General features: G+C 38.5%; 2 protein-coding genes across 5 annotated transcripts; both read left to right on the forward strand.

Moving 5' to 3' along the window:
• The first annotated feature begins 482 nt into the window (after positions 1-482).
• Positions 483-14,320, forward strand: ahcyl1 (adenosylhomocysteinase-like 1). Of its 4 annotated transcripts, none has more exons than XM_027007039.3 (17): positions 483-990; positions 7,148-7,265; positions 7,924-8,067; positions 8,948-9,048; positions 9,253-9,355; positions 9,750-9,844; positions 10,057-10,163; positions 10,486-10,602; positions 10,728-10,791; positions 10,937-11,025; positions 11,317-11,387; positions 11,834-11,928; positions 12,356-12,454; positions 12,543-12,611; positions 12,753-12,831; positions 12,932-13,052; positions 13,422-14,320. In XM_027007039.3, the coding sequence occupies exons 1-17, from the start codon at positions 805-807 to the stop codon at positions 13,426-13,428; spliced, it is 1,665 nt and encodes a 554-aa protein (XP_026862840.1). In that variant the 5' UTR covers positions 483-804; the 3' UTR covers positions 13,429-14,320. The 4 variants fall into 4 exon arrangements, with proteins under 4 accessions (XP_026862840.1, XP_026862842.1, XP_026862841.1 ...); XM_027007041.3 differs by having other exon boundaries at positions 7,151-7,265; XM_027007040.3 differs by lacking the exon at positions 13,422-14,320 and having other exon boundaries at positions 12,932-13,056.
• Positions 14,321-14,752: 432 nt separating this feature from the next.
• Positions 14,753-18,443, forward strand: hspa1b (heat shock protein family A (Hsp70) member 1B). The gene is given in 13 exon segments (XM_081707688.1): positions 14,753-16,219; positions 16,566-16,782; positions 16,785-17,012; positions 17,015-17,084; positions 17,086-17,233; positions 17,235-17,470; positions 17,472-17,515; positions 17,518-17,706; positions 17,709-17,843; positions 17,846-18,099; positions 18,101-18,157; positions 18,159-18,204; positions 18,207-18,443. Coding segments are annotated over 13 exon segments (1,740 nt in total). The 5' UTR covers positions 14,753-16,192; the 3' UTR covers positions 18,296-18,443.
• The last annotated feature ends 1,126 nt before the right edge of the window (positions 18,444-19,569 follow it).

A 19,569-nucleotide genomic window follows, 5' to 3' on the forward strand; every position in this document is an offset into this window, starting at 1 on the left:
TGTGATGGTTTTTTTCATTTTCAGTGTAATGTGTCTTTTCAACACAATACTGTTTTGAGACTGTAAATGATCCTCATTCTATCAAGTTGCATAAGTTGCATTCTGTCCTTTAATCCTCTTAGCTCTGTGGAATGAAGTCAGAGTTTTTAAATCCCTAATGTTCAGGCCAGTTTCTTCATACTTACCACTCATTGCTACTCCACTGCGTCCCTAGTTTACTGTATGAAGTTGTGTTGTGTATCTCAATATGCCTAGAGATAAAGTGCCACTAGAACATAGAAGTCTTCAGTTTGGCAACACTTAAATTGTGTAGACTAGACTTTTTATTGTTATTGCATTACTTTGTAAGTTATATTTGTGGGCATTTAAAAGAAAGTAGGCAATTTCGTCTGCATTGTTTGAGATGGTGTGAAAACGCGCCTCCCACTTATTGCTGCTGCGGGCAGGTGCCTGAGCTTAGGCCCCGCCCACTGTTAATACTGTCTATTGCGGGTTGGGCAGTAAAATTGAAATCTCTGATGAGCCCCTCTTTATAAGTCAAATCACTTTGTCGATACGTCGATGCACGCTGCTATTCTTTTTTTTTTCTTCTAATTTTCACTCCAAGTTGTGTTATTACGGAGATTTTAGTGTAAGCTTGCATTCGGCTATTTCTCTTTAACTGCTACAAGCACCATAGGCTAGAGGACGACGCAAAAGGTTACAGTATCCCAGCGAAACAAGCCGATTTAATCGTTATATACCGGCGAAGGGGAAAAATTAATTGTAAATAGCTGTTCGTTTTAGGTTTAGCCTTCAAATACAATGACCGATTCCATCGTCGATGCAAAGTTGGAGTTGAAGCAGGCCAGTAAAGAATTCAAAGAGAGCGAGAATGTAGCAGAGAAGTATTCCGCGATGACAGTGTCAAAGAACAGCGACGTGAACATGAACGTCGGCGAACTCTCCGCCGCATTCACTGCGGTCCCTACTCACAAATCTGTCAAGAAGGTAAGATCTTTTTCACCCTAAAGCGAATTGTTATGGGATAAATATGCATGTTCGTTCAAAACAGAATATGGCTGCTGTCAGATTGGGACAGGCACTCTCTTAAATAGGCTAGTGCCACATCCTACGGAGCGCAAAATTGGGATCAGAATTCAAGTAATCCTGGATAGGTTGTCTCAGGCAGGTTAGCTGGAGTGCTACATTTACGTATCGTTGCTTTGAGTGAAGAGCATTTTTACGAAAATATTTTTTCCCCGGCGTTTTCAAGCCAGCGTCACAAACTAGGACAGTTTCACCTCGTACCAGAACCAAGTGCAAGGGGATCCTGTGCATCCTGTGAATTTGACATTTTAATTATTTTTATTTGGTGGCCCGTTTCCCACCTTTTTCTGTGTGATATCAAGCAACTGAAACATTCCAAGAACTGCAGTGGAAATAGCCATCAATTCTTGATTCTATTCAGAACTGACCTTAACCCTGATATCTCTATGCTAGCCTAAGGCTACGCAAACAGACACTCATTATGGCCTCTTTTTTCAATTAGCAAATCTCTATAGACTAAAAGATCAGTAATGCAAATCACTGTGTGAGTATATTAGAAAAATCAAACCTCGGGGAAAAATCCTTTTTGATCATAGTGTATAAATCTATGAAATGACTCTGCCAAAAGTGTGTGTGTGTGTGTGTGTGTGTGTGTGTGTGTGTGTGTGTGGGCGAAGTAGCCCCCGTTCTCAACCCACTCAACCCAGTTGAGTTATGCAATAGATCTTACAGCAGATTTCTACTGTATCTCAGTGCCATATGTTCCGTAACCTGAGTTGATTTATGTATTTTGAATTTAAGGTGTTTAATTTGTAATCTTTCATTCTGGAGTATGTGGAGACACTTTTATATATTGTATGTTATATGATTTATGTATTGGTATAGCACTTTGCCTAGACACTCACAGCAGTGTGTATAATGGAGACTTAGCTGAATCACTGTTTTGCCATGACTGCCTGGATGAACAATATAGAGGTTGTGATTTCCCTGGTAGATTCTGGTAATGGTTTGCCCTTAGTAGATGTTTGGTGTTTTCTCTTAATTGGTAGGGCCGCTAAACGGTACCATTGCATAAAGAAAGGCCTTTTGTTGCCTCTCTTTAAATGACCAGTGACGGACATCAAATAATCCATTTAATGAAGTAATGGGTCAAAATTGTCCATGTTACTGTTCTAAAAATATAAATAAAAATACAAAGCCAAACAAAATATACACTGTTTACTTTGCAAGCACTGGCCCTATTCCCTTTCATCACCTAAATGTGGGAGAACATTTCTCTCTCTGTATACACAGTATTGTCATGGCTCAGATGACTTGAATCCCAGTAAGGGTGAAGTTTTGGTAACACCAGGAGAACTCGCTTAGAGCAGAGAAATATGATGCATTTCTAGCGATTAGCTTGGGACCGTTGTCCCTTGAACTTCTCCGGCTGAGAGCTGGCGTATGGCCACGGCTCTGCCCCACCTGCTGAGAGCTTGGCTCTGGCCTTACTTTCTCCTTCTCATCATGCTCCTCTGTTGTTTTTTCCCCATTCTTTCTTTCTTTTTCTTTTTTGTCAGAATTCACATAGGCCTGGGGTTTGGAGTTTTGTACTAACACAAAAATTCAGTCTTTGTTTTCTTATTCAATTGGAGCTGCTCTTCTTGGGACGTTTGATGTGATTTCATTAAGCTTGTCTGTCTTTCTCAAAACCTATGGGTTGTATGTTTTGGGGTAATTAGGGTTTTCTTTGGTCACTGTGAAATGAACAATTGATTTAATTAATTAATTAATTTAATTAATTATTGATAAGATAATTTACTTTTCATTTTTGATTAGATAATATTAATTTTTACATTTTCTTCTTAGAAAATTTCAGAAGTTTTTTTAGCAATAGATAAATCTCAGCAGTTTGAGGGCTAGAGAAGTAGTATCTGTATTAAATTCACAAAAACAATATGTTTATTTAAGTTTAAAGTTATGTTTGCTTTAAAACCCATGCTTTACCACGTTAATACTAACTGTTTATGTTAAAAGCTGGCATTTGAGAGAGCCTAGATAGGGAGCATGACCTTTCATTTGTTCATGGTTTGTCAGGACTGCTTAATTCTGGGAGGTCTGCTGTGTCCAAGGTTTCTGGATTCCAAAGTTTCCAATTTTGTAGACCAACATGGTGTTGGCATGGAATTCCCTAGCCTTGGAATTATGGGGAATAGCAGTACACTAGGACAGAAACACTAGTATTGGAGTATGGATTAGCAGGGTATCAGTAAACAACTCTGGAGTACCTGTACATAAACCTCTGGGGGCAGCTCTCGCTCTCGCTCTCTCGCTCTCTGGGGGTGGGGTTAGGGTTTAGGTAGCTCAGTGGTTAAGGTACTTGACTTGGATTGGATGGTTGCTGGTTCAAGCCCCACCTCTGCCAAGTTGCCACTGTTGGGCCCCTGAGCAAGGCCCTTAACCCTCAAATGCTCAAGTTGTACTCAGTCATAATTGTAAGTTGCTTTGGATAAAACCATCAGGTAAATGTGGTTGACCCCTATTAGATGCTTAAGGGGCTTTTTGCAAATAAAGTTTAGCCTAATTCCTTTTTTATTAATTCTGAAGTGTGCTTTAGGCCTTTTTTCAGATTTTTCTTACATGTACACATCTTAAAAACATACACTTGTATGTGAAATATTTGTACATACGTATGTGAATCATGCATGCACAGGTAAAAAATTTGAACATGTTTATGGAAAGAGTAAGAGTATACATGTTAATTTACACAGGATACATCCTCTTTCCCCAGAAAATGTGTCTTTTTTTGGGGACCTGAAAAATGTGTTTGGCTGGGACTTACAGATCTAAAATGGATATATTAGAAGTAGATGCATTAATGGCTGTATTAGACAAGATTGACACCTGGCAAAAAAATATCTGTGTTTTTAAAATGTACTTATTTTATTTTTAAAGAACAGTTGAATGTAGAGGAATAAAATGATCTGCCCATGTAGGCTCTGATGGCAATTGTCATTATTGCAAGTAAGCCCAATACATTTTTAAAGAGTGGTTAGGTATTAACAAATTCTCTAGTGCATAGAATGGGGCCTTCACTGGATGGGAATTACCTCTTTTTGGGGGGAAAAGCCATCAAATTTTATTTAGATACACAAAGTTATGGTGCAAGACTGTAGTGTAAGAATTTAAAAAAAAATCAGTGTTCACCATTTACAATATAGCTTCCCTTCCTGATATAGCAAAATGCCCTTTTGGTCTGTATAACCACCACAAACTTGCATGCCTAAAACATTGAGTGTAAATAGGAAGAAGAGAAGGTTACTGGGAAGAAGAAGGTGAAAGGGGGAGGGTGTTGTTTTGTTGTTGTTGTTGTTGTTGTTGTTGTTGTGGTATACCTCCACCACTCACCTCTGTCAGCTGCATGTCAGCCATGAGGATCGTATCCATTCTCAAGAACCTCCCCCTTTGATGAGGATGACTACATCTAATGGCACAAACAGGGGTAGCATTTCACAATAGTGATGCCCTGGAGCTAGAGGTAGGGACCATGGATGCTAGTGACTGTTCAGGGGTAAGTGTTGGGACATCTTTTTTATGCATGTTGTTGAGCACAGCTCACCAAAACAGGGTTAAAAAAAAGGTTTTACTGTATGTATGCAAAGTGAGTATGTGGCTCTTTTGTGTTAGATAAGTCTAAAGAAAGGTGCCCTTTATCAGGAACTTTGGACACATTACATCTTTAGATGACGGTGATTAGAACCAACCTCAACTTTGTTACTTTTATTTATGAATTCTGTGGTTCCTCTTTGGAATATTTTAAAACTAGTATTTCAGTGTTCACTAACTATCTATAAAGGCATTGCTGTCAAGTTCCTCTTAAAATTGTTTTATACAAAACATGATTTTCAGTGATATATTTAGAACTGAACAGAGCAAATGAGAATACATTTAGCTCAGTGTTATCGTCCACTGGTTTGACATTTTTGTTCATCCTTAAAGGGTGGGAAATGATAGCTCTGCTCTTCAACTTCATAGCAATAGTGACTTTAACCATTAGAACTACCCTGAAAACTTCTATTCCATTCTTATTTATACATCTATTTAAAAAATGTATTTTAAATTTTTATTTTTTTAATTTATTTTAAAATTTATTTACCTCTTCAGTAACTGCATACCACCAGCTGTAACTATGTTTTGTCAACTATGTATGGCTATATCCTGCAGTTTTTACTCAAAACACACTTCTAGTCTCTTACTGGAAAGCTTATTAAATGTTAGGAGCCTTATTTATAGTACACATTGTGATTTTGGTCCTTTTAAAAAAATTGTCAGCACTAATAATCTAAGACGGAGAGGACAGACATGCTTTCTCTTCCTCATTTACATCTCCCCAACATGTAGTTTCTTTCGCTGCTATAAAGGGCTTAATTTACTGAACCACAGTTCCATTTAATTGAGTAGTCATTGCTCTTCTAGGCAATACAGAGTTTACACTTGTTTTGAGGTATATTGTATTTGATAAGATATGAACCACTGGCCCAGGAAAACCACATGCACATCTTATCAGCTCTTTCCTTTCTGCAAGACATGTTAAGGTGGATATCAAAATGTAAGGTCACAGACAGAGTGAAGTACAGGTTTTGCTTGATATTCAGAGTACTGTACTGCATGACATATAGATTGCTGTTATTATTAAGATTTTTTTTGTGTTTTTTAGTGCATATTATAAAGCATAGATACTATAATCAAATGTTTCTAGCATCTTTCCTCTTTGTGATCTGTGTCAACACTCAAAAGTGACACTCAAAATGGCCTCCATACGTTAAAAGAAACTCAAATCAGGCCTAAGGAGCAAGGTTGTTCTAAAAGCAATCCCTGTTCCAGTGACTTATCACACCACTCTGTAAATTGGCTTCTCTCTTTCTCTCTCTCTCTCTCTTTCTCTTTCTCTCTCACTCTGTGTGTGTGTGTGCGCGCGCTACATGGTTTGGTTTAGCTGGAATTATGCAATATAAGGAAATGCATAGTTCTCTAGTGTGATTCTTGAATTACAGATGCCTCACGTTTGGCTAGAATCACCCTGAATGACACACAAAGAAGAAAACAGGGTTATGCTTTTCTCCTAGATAGCATGCTTGATTAGGTTCTTTTGAACTCTGGCCATGGATGGCTATGGGATTTACACTTGTGACCTCTCAAATATCGGCCAAAGCCTTAGTCGCATAAACCCACACAAATATATAAATAACATGTAAAACTCTGATCTCTGTTTTGTTGATTGCATTATCATTCACATGAAAAGACTTGACCACTATTGAATATTAATAGTAATGACAACTATTTCATTGCTATTTACGATATCAAATATTTACAGTATACATTTACTATATTAACATGGAGTAAATTTAAATGAGGTAGTGCATCATGAGTGGAATTCCAAAGGTGCTTTTGTGGTGTGTGTTTGAAATGTTTCTAGAGTCTCAGTAGCTCACAGCTGTTGCATTGTCTGTCTCGGAAGTATTTCAGTGTTTGTGGTCTGGCAGAGATGCATAAGAAGTTCCTTTCTAGCCTACGTTTTCACGTGCCAACAGATCCTGATGTATCTGGGGTAGGCATTTGAACTGCCCAAGGCAAGCCAATGACACCACTAATGACAGTTGACACCATTTACAGGACATGCACTTTCGCCTCCCAATGCAATACTCAGAAAACAGCATTCAGCGTAACCAAAGGTCTCATTGTTTGTGAAACTGGGTTGGGTGTTATTATAGGAGTGGCTGAAGTCACATTTTTGTTTTTTTGTCAATTACATAATCATATAAAATTTCAAGGTGGCCATAAAAATTTAGTAGAATAGACTTACAGACTGTAATGCAAAGAGATGGGAATGTTCTGTGTGCAGATTTTATTTTAGATTGTAATATTTTTATTATAATATAGTGAACAGATGGAACAAAGATTAAGAACAAAAGGTGACGTAATGGAAGATGCAGTTATGCCCTGTAGTTAATTTACTGTCTGTCAATGGATAACTTCATTAGCTGTAGTATTTTCTGACTCTTGGTACTTAAACTCTTGTTTATAGTTCCACATGCTGTGTGGTCAAAAATTAAGTCCGCTTTCTTTTCTGAGCTTGCAGCAGCTCCAGTTTGCCAGCCAGGAAGAGAAGCAGGAGTTCAGCAAGTTCCCCACGAAGACAGGCCGCCGCTCCCTGTCCCGCTCCATCTCGCAGTCGTCCACCGACAGCTACAGCTCCGGTCTGTCCTGCCCACTGCTTCTACAACCACTCAGAATTGTTAATAGGTCCCACAGAGCAAGGGTTCTTTTTCCCTGTTCCCAATACACCTGATGCAACTGATAAACTGTTTGATATTTAGTTAATGAGGTAGGACTGGTGTGCTAGTAGCAGAACCCCTAAAACTGCAGAACCCCTGACATAGAATATGGTATTTGATATTATACACATTTTATATGTATATTAAAAATTATTATTTGTGAAACGTGAATCTTTTTGTAGAAAATGCACATTGATAAAGAAACCCTTGCTATGACTGTTAATGTTTGGCGATGGTTTACTCTGCTGCTAGTTAGAGAGAGACAATGATACATGTGTTTAATGTGCCTGATGGTATTTCTAACATGTCGATGAGGTATTCATTCCTCTAATAAAATCTTTTACATTATAGCATGACTGATGGCAGAAGCACCAACCCCAGCAGCAGTGTACAGTGTTTACAATTAAACTGTCTAATTTTGTACATGACAATGGGGAAAAAGTCAGTTAGGTATTTGAAAAATGTAGAGATTTTTAAAGAAACAGTATCTATGTGTGCAGCGTATGTGAGTAGTATTTGCTGCAGTGTTGTTTGCAGTTGTAGCCACTGGTCATTCTATCTCTGTGTGCTGATTTCACAGCTGCTTCCTACACGGACAGCTCGGACGATGAGACATCTCCTCGAGAGAAGACTCAGGTGAACTCCAAAGGCAGCAGCGACTTTTGCGTCAAGAACGTAAAACAGGCGGAGTTCGGTCGGCGCGAGATTGAGATTGCAGAGCAAGGTGAGGGATTTAGCTTTCTGGGGGACAAATAATACATGTAAAATGTCTCATTCCTTGGTCCCAATTACTTCCACCTGTCCTTAAAAATGTACTCTATGTGCAATAGCTGTAAGTTGGTAATATTTGTATATGTTATTATGAAATACTGCAAAACTTCGTGGTAAACCTGAGGTAAATTGTGTTGTATTTTCATGGTGATAGTTTTTTAGTGTGCAGTAACTAGTTTCAATTGCAGTTCGATTGCTGTGGCTTATCAATAATGTCTTACATAAAGATGGCTATTTTTGGTCATGATTCACACTCCTTAACGGATTAACTAATTTATAACCTTTATACTGTACTTGGGCCACTTATAATTCTATAAATGCATAACAGCCTCAGTAATTCTTACACTGCCAAGAAAAAGATGAGAAAATTACAAAAATCTACTTCAGTTTATAGTTGCTTGTATAGAGGTGGAAAATGCTTTCTGATGGATTACCAGAACTGGTTAACAGCAGTTCCTGGCAGCATTACTCAGCTGCTATTGTTTGTTGTGTTTTTTTTTTTTCAGCTGTTTGTCACCATACATCTGTTTGGAATGAAACAAGACATTTCACATTTTTATTGCTCCAGTTTTTTTTGGAATTTCAGGATTAAAGTTAGAATCATGGTTCTGTTTAATAGGCAGATAAATCCCTGGTTTTGACTCCTGCAGTGCTGAATAACATCTCTGGTGTTTCATGTGAAATACAGCTGAACACAAACACATACTGCAGGAGTTAATTCAGGCCTGGGGATTTTGCTGTGTATACAAAATATTTTTGGCAACTTTTCTTGTTCTTGTTTTTGGACCTAGTGGTCAGTGTTAAGCCTATTCATCTTTTCAATTTGCTCACAGACATGTCTGCTCTGATCTCCCTGAGGAAGCGCGCCCAGGGGGAGAAGCCACTTGCTGGGGCCAAAGTGGTTGGCTGCACCCACATCACTGCACAGACCGCAGTATGTTTTGCAAAGCCCATGTGATCTTCTCTTATTCTGAAATCTAACAGAGATGTTTAATTTCTTTAGGCCTGCTGTAATAAACTGTCCAGCTGCCACTTCTGTAAATGCGCATGCTACCCAGAGTGCACGTACGCATCTATGTCTACGAATGGTTTTATGTGTGCCTCTGGTCATTTGCCTGTTTGTGCCGGTATCATGCAGGTCCTGATTGAGACGCTGGTTGCCCTGGGCGCTCAGTGCCGCTGGGCTGCATGCAACATCTACTCTACTCAGAATGAGGTGGCGGCTGCCCTGGCAGAGACTGGTAAAATGAACCACAAACCAAATTTGTCTAGTGTCTAGTCCTCAAGGGCCACATCACTGCAGATTTGAGTGTTGTGCCTAATTTATCATGTTTCAACTTGTCACTTGATTATCAAACCCAATAGTTGACTTGGAGCTCAGAAAGCATGGGAACAACTAATGTCTGCTGTGTTATGACCCTCAGTGACCCTACTGCAATAAACCCTTGAAATCATCTATAGTTAGGCCCACTCCAAATTCATCTAAACATCTATGGAATGCAAGTGATGGTCAAAATCATGTGGACCATGTATTAAAGAATATGTTTGTGCCCACACATCACCAATCACCCTCATATGTGCATGTGCCAGATGAGATAACACTTCCCTATCATGCCAGCATTTGTGTTTTAAAAGGAGTGGCAGTGTTTGCCTGGAAGGGAGAATCTGAGGATGACTTCTGGTGGTGCATCGACCGTTGTGTCAACACGGAATGCTGGCAGGCTAACATGGTATGCGCATCGTCTCATTTCGCCCAATCATAACAATTCCGTTATCCAATCCCACTGCACTGGAATACTGATGTTGAGTTTGCGCAAGAACATCAGATTAGTAGCTACTAACTGGCAGCTGCATAGTGTTACTAGCAAACCTTTTTGTTCCCACCCTATACTGAATTACAGTTTCCACCCATATTTAATTGTCATTGCTTTCTCAATGACAGATCTTGGATGATGGTGGTGATCTGACTCATTGGGTATATAAAAAGTATCCCAGTGTGTTTAAAAAGGTGCGAGGAATTGTGGAGGAGAGTGTCACTGGAGTTCATAGGTGAGACGGGTATCACTAATATACTCTACACTGTGCCACACACTCTAGAGTGAGGTGTCTCTTATAGCAGTGTGTACCCAGTTTGCAACATACCTGAGATAAGCAATCAAGAACACTAATGCTAGTTACAGTTGTGTGGGGAGCTAAGATATGATCAAAAATATGGACTGGCATGACAGCTTTATAATATGTTGTACGCTGAATCATCAGCTACATATAGTGTATTTTGAAGCATCAGCTACATAATAAATCACACATTGAGCAGTGTCACTGGGGATGCAACTTACACATTTCCTTTGATATGACTCCCTCATGGCTTCAGACTGTACCAGCTGTCTAAAGCTGGAAAACTCTGTGTCCCTGCCATGAACGTCAATGACTCTGTCACCAAACAAAAGTTTGACAACCTCTACTGCTGCAGGGAATCCATACTGGATGGGTAAGACCCTTTGATGCTTTGCTGAAATTTGTAGCTTGGTGTGTCATCTCTTTCTGAAGTGCTTTCTTAGTTAAAGCCCTGTTCTGACAGTATGTTATTGTGACCTGTTTCTGTTCCCTTTTCAGTCTTAAGAGGACCACAGATGTGATGTTTGGCGGGAAGCAGGTGGTGGTTTGTGGCTATGGAGAGGTGAGTCAGCACCAGCTCATTTCAAGGAGTGATACAACAGTATACTGTTTTAAAAATGTCCCCAGATTGTGTTTTTTTTTAAAGTGTTGAATACATAAGGCCCAATTGTGCTGAGGTTTGAATTTTGGTGTTTGCTGTCGTGCAGGTGGGCAAAGGATGCTGCACTGCTCTGAAAGCATTGGGAGCCATTGTATGTGTAACAGAGATTGACCCTATTTGTGCTCTCCAGGCCTGGTGAGACACACACACACACCATCTACATTATAATTACTTGTCAACTTGCAATGAAACCTGATGTAAAGTAAATACAGTTTTATATATATGTTTAAAAATACATATAAATAAACACACCATGAGTGATTTTTTATTGGAGCCCCTTTCATTTTAGCAGCTGTTTTAGTTTAATATTTATATTTGCATAGGTAATCTGGAAAATTTCAACCTGTAATTTTTTTTTTATTTTTTTTTTAGAATATTTTAACTATCACAGTTAACTTAAACAATATGTCTAATGTTTTTCCACAGTATGGATGGTTTCAAAGTGGTCAAACTCAATGAGGTAGTTCGCCAAGTGGACATGGTTATAACCTGCACAGGTAGCCATCCTGATGTTTTATTACCAGCTTGTGTTTTTTCCATGTCGCCCCACTCCCACTTCGAAAGCTATTCTCCAACTCTAATCAGCACTCAAACATGCCACCTGATGCCCTAGTTTCCAGCCTCTTAGCAGTTCCCACTGGGTGCAGGGTTTGTTTGAACTGCCTGGGGGAAAACCAATGTTTGCACTCAAAGTGCCGTAAATCACAGTGGGATGTAGACTGAGAAGGAGGCAGAAAAGGGTGACTGCTTTTGTAGTCTTAGGGTGTTCGGTCTCGCTTTGCCAGTGAAATACTTTGTATTCGCTAAAGCCATTTGAGGAAAGAATTACTATAAATGCGTCGTTAATTTCCTAAACATTAATGACTGTTCACTTGTACCTAACTGCATAGACCTGATGCTGTTCTCTAGGGTCATGAAGGTTGGCATGAATCTGTGTTCACAGGGAACAAAAACGTGGTTACCCGTGAGCAGTTGGATCGTATGAAGAATGGCTGCATTGTATGCAACATGGGCCACTCCAACACAGAGATTGATGTGGTGAGTTTTGGAGAAACTTATGAACCAGTCTACTCTTGAACTCCCTCTACCCATATTGTTTCTCTATTTTCTTTTTTTTCTCTCGTTGTACCTCCCATCTCCAGTTATACCTTGTGTAAAAGCAACTTTACTCTTATCCTGATGTGTTGGGATGACTGAATTTGAACAATGTATGAAATGGATCCTCCCTCGTTTGGTCATACTATTTTAATGAAATCCGCATTAGGAGTTAAACGTGGCTGTGAGAATGTGAGACTGAATGGCGTAAACCATCAGAAAGCCTCTGATCCGCCTATTACTCAACATGGTGAGGATGTGTGGATGTTCTGTATTTGAGCTGAGTTGAAATGAAGGTGTGTGTGTGTGTGTGTGTGTGTGTGTGTGTTTGTATGGTGCTCACATTGTTGCTGATGTTCTCCATGCATAGGCAAGTCTGCGGACCCCAGAGCTGACCTGGGAGAGGGTGCGCTCCCAGGTAGACCATGTCATCTGGCCTGATGGGAAGAGAGTCATCCTGCTGGCAGAGGTGCTTCACTGCTTCTCTTTCATCTTTTGAATGTTGGTCCCATAATATGCATGATGGGATGCAATAGCTGCTTGTGTTATGGTTTCAGGGGCGCCTTCTGAACTTGAGCTGCTCCACAGTGCCCTCTTTTGTGCTATCCATCACAGCCACCACACAGGCGAGTGTACTGTGCTCTTGAGTTTAATCTTTCTTTTTTTTTTAAATAATACAGTTTTGCATTATTAAAAAAAACATCAGTATACATTTTGCTGCTCTGCGTTTTCAGTCCTATTTATCTGTCTGTCTTTTTGTATTTTAGGCCCTAGCCCTTATAGAGCTGTACAATGCACCAGATGGGCGTTACCGACAGGATGTGTACCTGTTGCCCAAAAAGATGGGTAATACTGCATTATGGGGAAGCTGCACAAAATGGCTCATAATAAACAGTATCAAAATGATCAAACACTGACCATGACAAAATATGAATGTGTGTTTAAGATGAATATGTGGCAAGTTTGCATCTGCCCAACTTTGATGCCCATCTCACGGAGCTGTCAGATGAGCAAGCTAAATATATGGGCCTCAATAAGAATGGACCATTCAAGCCAAACTACTACAGGTAGTAGCATCACATGAAGTAATGTAGAACTACTAGGCTGTACAACATTTTTGTAGCAATTTTCAATTCAAGATTGGTGTCACAGCTATTAGATTCTTTGAATAATAGAATAAGCACTCCATCTCACTGACAGTGTACATGATTAAGAATAAAATATATTTGTCACCCGCTACTGTTTCCAAAGAAAAGGTCAGTTTTACCTTCAGCATTTGTAGAAGACCTAGAACATTCTAGGTTATATTATTCGTACCTGAGACAAGTTGAATCATAAAAAATTAATTGATATAATAGATGCAACATAAGTGCATGATTTCTTTCTGACATGCTATATAGTATATTGCGCATAATCATGTATGTTTACTTTCACAGATATTAGTATGTATGAATCACAGTGACCTTCATCAGGGAAGGAGAGACCTGCATTAGCCAAGCAAACCAAGAGATTTATTTTCTATTTACTGTACATTTCTAAAAGGAATACTTGATTCAAAGTGAATGTTATTCTTATTTATAGTGTTATTAACATATAGTGACCAAATTTATGTTTTCCACATGTAAACTATAATCACCTAGCATTTCATTAGATTATATTATACTGTATGCATATCTTCCAATCATATTATGAGGGGACCATGGTCTGTAGGCCTAACATTGTGCCATATTTTGGTGGTGGTGAAGAGTCTAAGGGGTACATTCTGTCCCCCTTTTTTTTTTTTTACGCATTTTAGCACTCATTTTGGCTTTCAATATTACATAGACCCGTCTGCACGAAACTCAACAGAAACAAGATAGTCAAAGCACTGAATTATGCTCTCAATAATTTGGTTCATGACACACTTAAACTGAAGTGTGCTTGTACGCGCATACGTCAGTGTTACATTTATGGAATTTAGCAGACATCACATTACATTGTAAGAATTCAATTTCTTTCCTGAGTAAGAAGTTATCATAAGTATACATGTCAGTTCTCCAGAAGAAAGTAACTTTGTCTGCTGTTATGCAATATGTATATTACTCCCAAGGGCTAGAGTGTTCTAGAGTTAGATACTCAGTATAAACTGGGAGTACCAGGACAGAAAGTTGCCTGCAAGAATTTGTACAAATAGTGACAGCTCTTCTCCCACCCTCTCTACTCATTTTATCAGTGTCCTTCGGCGGTATTTTACATGACTTCAGAAATTCACCCAGAGCTGTATGTGCAAAGTAATAGATGGGTCAAATGGACTTCATCCAACAATCAGATAAGAGATTAAACATTTTGCTTTTGATGTGAGTTCCATGATTCTTTTTATTAACAGCAGTTTCCCCAGCACATGCCTGGCTCCAGGCACACAACCTTTGCTTAATATATCAAAATCAGTGAAAAAGTCTCAAACAAATATCACTGTGAATGCATTGAATAGGTGTACCTATTTATCTTAACTGAACTAAATTCTATTTGTTAACAAACCTCAAATGTTCAAATGACACATTCCCTGCCATGTTATCATCATTAAATGTCTGATCTGTTCAAAAAGTGGATTGGGTTATTGCTGGAAATATGGATAAGAAAAATTCATATACTTGTGTATGCCTGTAGAAAACTCCTTATAACTTTTACCAATCAACTGGACTCCTTTATCCTTGAGTTTATTTCGGCTGGAAAACCACCTCGGATTTGTAAACAGTTATTACAAAGGCTAAAAGCGTTTAGAGTGGGGAGGAGGGTTGGACTTACCAAACTTTAGATTCTATTATTGGGCTGCCAAGGTCAGGATTATCAGATTGAACTGGGATGTACACGGTACGCAGGACTCCTACGTTTTAGTCTTGCGCACCTTTCACAAGCTCAGCGTACTCTTTTCTTCTCTCTCCATATAACGTTTTCGTACATGTTTTTCCTCTCTACAACCCTGCTTCAAAACAACGTAATTCTAGTCTAAATAATGATAATGCCAGATAACTATGTTGACCTGGCTTCAAAATGGCACAAAGAGAATGACACAACAAGCTTCCGCCAGAAGCAAATGCAAGCCGGAAGCAGCAAGCTAACGTTAGCACCACTCCTAGCAGCAAGGAGCCTGTTGATGTAGCATCAGCAAAAATACTTGAAGCTACCACTAACACAGCCAACTAGGAGGTTAACAATACGTCAGTACAGATGGTCCGATTACTTATAAAGAATCAAATTATATATTTGTGTGTGTCTGTGTCTCTCTCTCTCTCTCTCTCTCTCTCTCTCTCTCTCTCTCTCTCTCTCTCTCTCTCTCTCTCTATATATATATATATATATATATATATATATATATTCAAAATTATAGTAAAGTAAGAACGTTTCAGACAGAGGTCTGTGCAAGCAAAGTGCTTCTGAATTAGCGTAAAATTCCTTTTTTTAAAAAAAAAATTTCCACCCAAATTAATTCTAACGTCATTCTATATAGCCTTTTTTGTGTGTTTTGTTTTCATTTTCTTGCAGTTTTTTTTATTTTATTTTATTTTTTATTTTTTGTATTTTATTTTGTCACTTGTTTGTAACCATGACTGGAAATCTTAATAAAATAATTGAAGGGGAAAAAAAGAATTGTTATTTTAATTGTTACTATTAAACTGGAGCAACAATTATTATTACTATGTGGGTCATGGATAAAATTGAGTACTGAAACTAGTAAATAACCAGCGGGACGGTGGTGGCTCAGTGGTTAATGGTCTTGAGCAGTAATCAGAAGGGTGCTGGTTCAAGCTCCACCACTGCCATGTTTCTCAGTGTTAAGGGCCCTTGAGCAAGGCCCTTAACCCTCAGTTGCTCTAATTGTGTTCAGTCATAATTGTAAGTTGCTTTGCTTAAAAGTGTCAGCCAAATGCCATAAATGTAACTAATCCAGTTTAATATTAAAGTGTGAATTTATCTCCTTATAGGGAGCTGATCTCCAATTTGTGGTTGGACGATAATTGAAACCTTCCGCCCGTTGTAATTTTTATCCGTTTGGCTTCAGGCAAGTATTATTCACAAGACAAATTCTTCTCTTTAATTACATCTTCGTCAGACCAGAGAAAATGTAGTTTTTTTTAGAACCAACTTGGGTAGTATAAAAAGTAATGGATCTTCAAACTGCGAGACATACAAACACAGATAAAGACTGGAAGACTGTACATTCTGAGAAATGCAAGAAATCCACCTAAGCCAGTCCGTAAGTCTCCTTTATCTTTTCGTTGCATTTGTAATTGTTCCAAATGGTCAGAAAAAAAGAGCCACTATGAAAAAATTTTAAAGTTGCCGAATAGTGTTGCATATTAACACAGAATAAAACAAGAAATTATGATTATGTGTTATACAAAATGTAGTTTTTGTTCTACATCATGAGAAGTTGTTTTAATGTCAAATATCAAACAGTATGTATTGTAGTATTAAGCACTAAAACCATGTTTTGTTATGGCAGTTAATCAACACTTAACACCAAGAATACTAGAATGAGAAAAGGAGTAGCTATTGGAATTTAGCTGGAAACTACATATTGTTGTGCTTGTGTATTTCAGAATGGTAAAGTTGAAATTATCACCAATGATCAAGGCAACAGAACAATACCAAACTATATGGACTTTACAGGCACTGAGAGACTCATCGGAGATGCTGCCAAAAACCAGGCTGCCATGAAGCCAAACAACTTAATATTTAGTTCCATACGCCTAATTAGTAGAAAATTGGACAATCCTGTGATTCAGTCTGACATGAAGCTCTGGCTCTTTAAAGTGACCTGCACAGCGGCAAATCAAAAATCCAAATGGAGTACAAAGGGGAGATGAAGACACTCTACTCTGAGTGGTCCTGGTGAAAATGAGAGAAATTTTCCAGGGCCTATTTGGGTCAGTGAGTCACCAATTCCATCATCACAGTTCCATCTTATTTCAATGACTCCCAGAGGTAAGCTACTAAGGATGCTAGCATCATTCCTGGTTGGAATGTACTGAGAATAATAAATGATCCAAAGCTATTGCCTATGGGCTGGTCAAGGGTAAGAGAGGGGAGAGGAACATTCTGATCTTTGACCTGGAGGGAAACCATTGAGGATGGTATCTATGAGGTTAAGTTAAGAGATAGCGACACTCACTTGTGTGGGGAGCATTTTGACAACCACATTGTCAGTAATTTTGTGGAGGAGTTCAAGCGAGAGCACAAGGAAGACATCAGCCACAATAAAAAGGCAGCTTGTGAAAATACTATACATACTATACTCAGCTTGTGAAAGCAAAGAGAGCCCATCATCTAGCACTCAGGCCAACACTGAGATCAACTCTCTGTTAGATGGCACGGACTTCTACATATCCATCACTAGAGCTTGCTTCGAAGAGCTAAATACCGAGCTTTTTAGAGGCACCTTGGAACCAGCAGAAAAGGCACTGAGAGATGCCAAAATGGACAAGTTCCGCAATCATGACTATGTCAGTTGGTGTTTTCACAAGAATCCTGAAAATCCAGAAGTTTCTGCAGGATTCTTCAATGGCAGAGACCTCAAAAAGAGCATCAACCCAGATTAAATGGTATCTTATGGTGCAGCAGTACAAGCTGTTGCCCTCATGGGCGACACCTTTAAAAATGTCCTGGATTTGCTGCTGCTGCATGTAGCTCTGTTGACACTCGGCATAGAGGCTGCCATAGAAATCATGTCCACCTTCATTAATGTAACACCACCATCCCCACCAAGCAAACCCAGGTCTTCTCCACCTATTCTGATAACCAGCCAGGTGTGCAAATCCAAGTGACTGAAGGTGAGAGAGCCATGACCAAAGACAATGACTTGCTCAGAAAGTTCCATTTTTGATCTCCGCAACTCCCTGCATAGTTCTGAAAATTTAAGTGACCTATGATATCGATTCCTATTGAATCCTGAATGTGTCCTCTATGGACAAGAGCACCAGCAAAGAGAATAAGATCACCATCACCAATGCCAAAGGTTGTTTGAGCAAAGAGGAGACTGAGAGAATGGTGTGAGAGGGAATGAAATAAAGAGGCAAGGTTAAAATACAGAGAGAAAAGTTGCTGCCAAGATTAACCTGGAATTCCTATGCCTATACACAAAAAAAACAGCATTGTGCATGAAAACCTAAAAGGGAAGATTAGTGAGGATGAAGGTCATTGACAAGAAGGTCATTGACAAGTACAAAGAGGTAATCAGTTGGAGAATAATAGGCTGGCTGAGAAGGAGGACCATGTACATTAGCAGAAGGAACTGAAGATTGTGCTGAATCCCATCATCTATAAACTGTAATCAGGGAGGATACCTGCCATGGGATGCTATGGAGCCCAGGCACAGTCCAACACACTGTGTGAAGTGGTTTGAAGACAGAGTAGACCGATCGATTAAACACATTCATATCACATAAAAAGGATAAGTGCCATACTAAGTGATGTGATCTGTTTTTGAAGTGTATAAGTGAACATGTTTTGCATCCTAACATGCCTTTGTAAAGTCTTGTTTTTATACATACATACACACACACAAACACACACACACACACACACACACACACACACACACACACACACACACATATATATATATATATATATATATATATATATATATATATATATATATGCGTAATATCTTAGCTATTATATGTATAATGTAAACATGTAATACTTTTATATTTTCTACATAGACATAACAAGCTATAGTCTACATCTGCAAATTATTTAAGAAAGCATCAAAGGCAATTACATAATTCTAATTATAGTTATTAAAGAGTTAATAAGGAGACAGTATATATATATATATATAGATGAAATAATAATAATTATACTAAAATAGTCTATATTCATTATGTATTACAAGTCTAAAATTACTTCTCTGAAAATAAAACTTGCATTTGCTCTTTACTTTGCACACTAGATGGCATTGTAGGTCAACAACTGCGTTTGAAAATGGAAACGATCGGAGGAGGATGCTTCAGCAGATATGCCTTTCATTACTGATATACAAATAATGGTAGTTAGTTTCTAGAGTACCTATCCGCATTCAATATTTTTAACAATTTGTTGTGGAAATATGCTATAGCACAAAATAACATCAGCTGAAGTAAAAAGCTACATATTGATATTGTTTACTGGAACCAATACGGGTCAATATTGGTCAATCGACAAGTTATTAGAATATTTAGGCTATTTCACGTTCATTGCACTAATCAACAATAAACCTTACATACTAAACTGGTTTTTGGTTTGCAAAAACATTAACATAATATTTAACAAAAATATACACAGCGCAAGCAGTCATTTTATCTTGGTATTCTTGTAAATTTATGATTTTAAAACTCTTGTTAGTATAAAAGTAAATGTAAGTTTTCATCTCAAAAATGTCTAAAGTCAGCAGTTTATAAACACGCAACATTCTTAGACAGGATCTGCTTCTTCAATTTCTATACAGAAAGGAAAGAGTTAATCTGCCGTTGCCGGCGCTCAATCCATCCCCCTGGGTTGTGGTTCGTCGACTGGCTGGTAAGGGAGGATACTTGAAGAGATGCAACAGATCTTTCTCAACAA

The sequence above is a fragment of the Electrophorus electricus genome, chromosome 25 (assembly GCF_041902795.1).
Source record: "Electrophorus electricus isolate QZ-2024a chromosome 25, ASM4190279v1, whole genome shotgun sequence".
NCBI lineage: Eukaryota > Metazoa > Chordata > Actinopteri > Gymnotiformes > Gymnotidae > Electrophorus > Electrophorus electricus.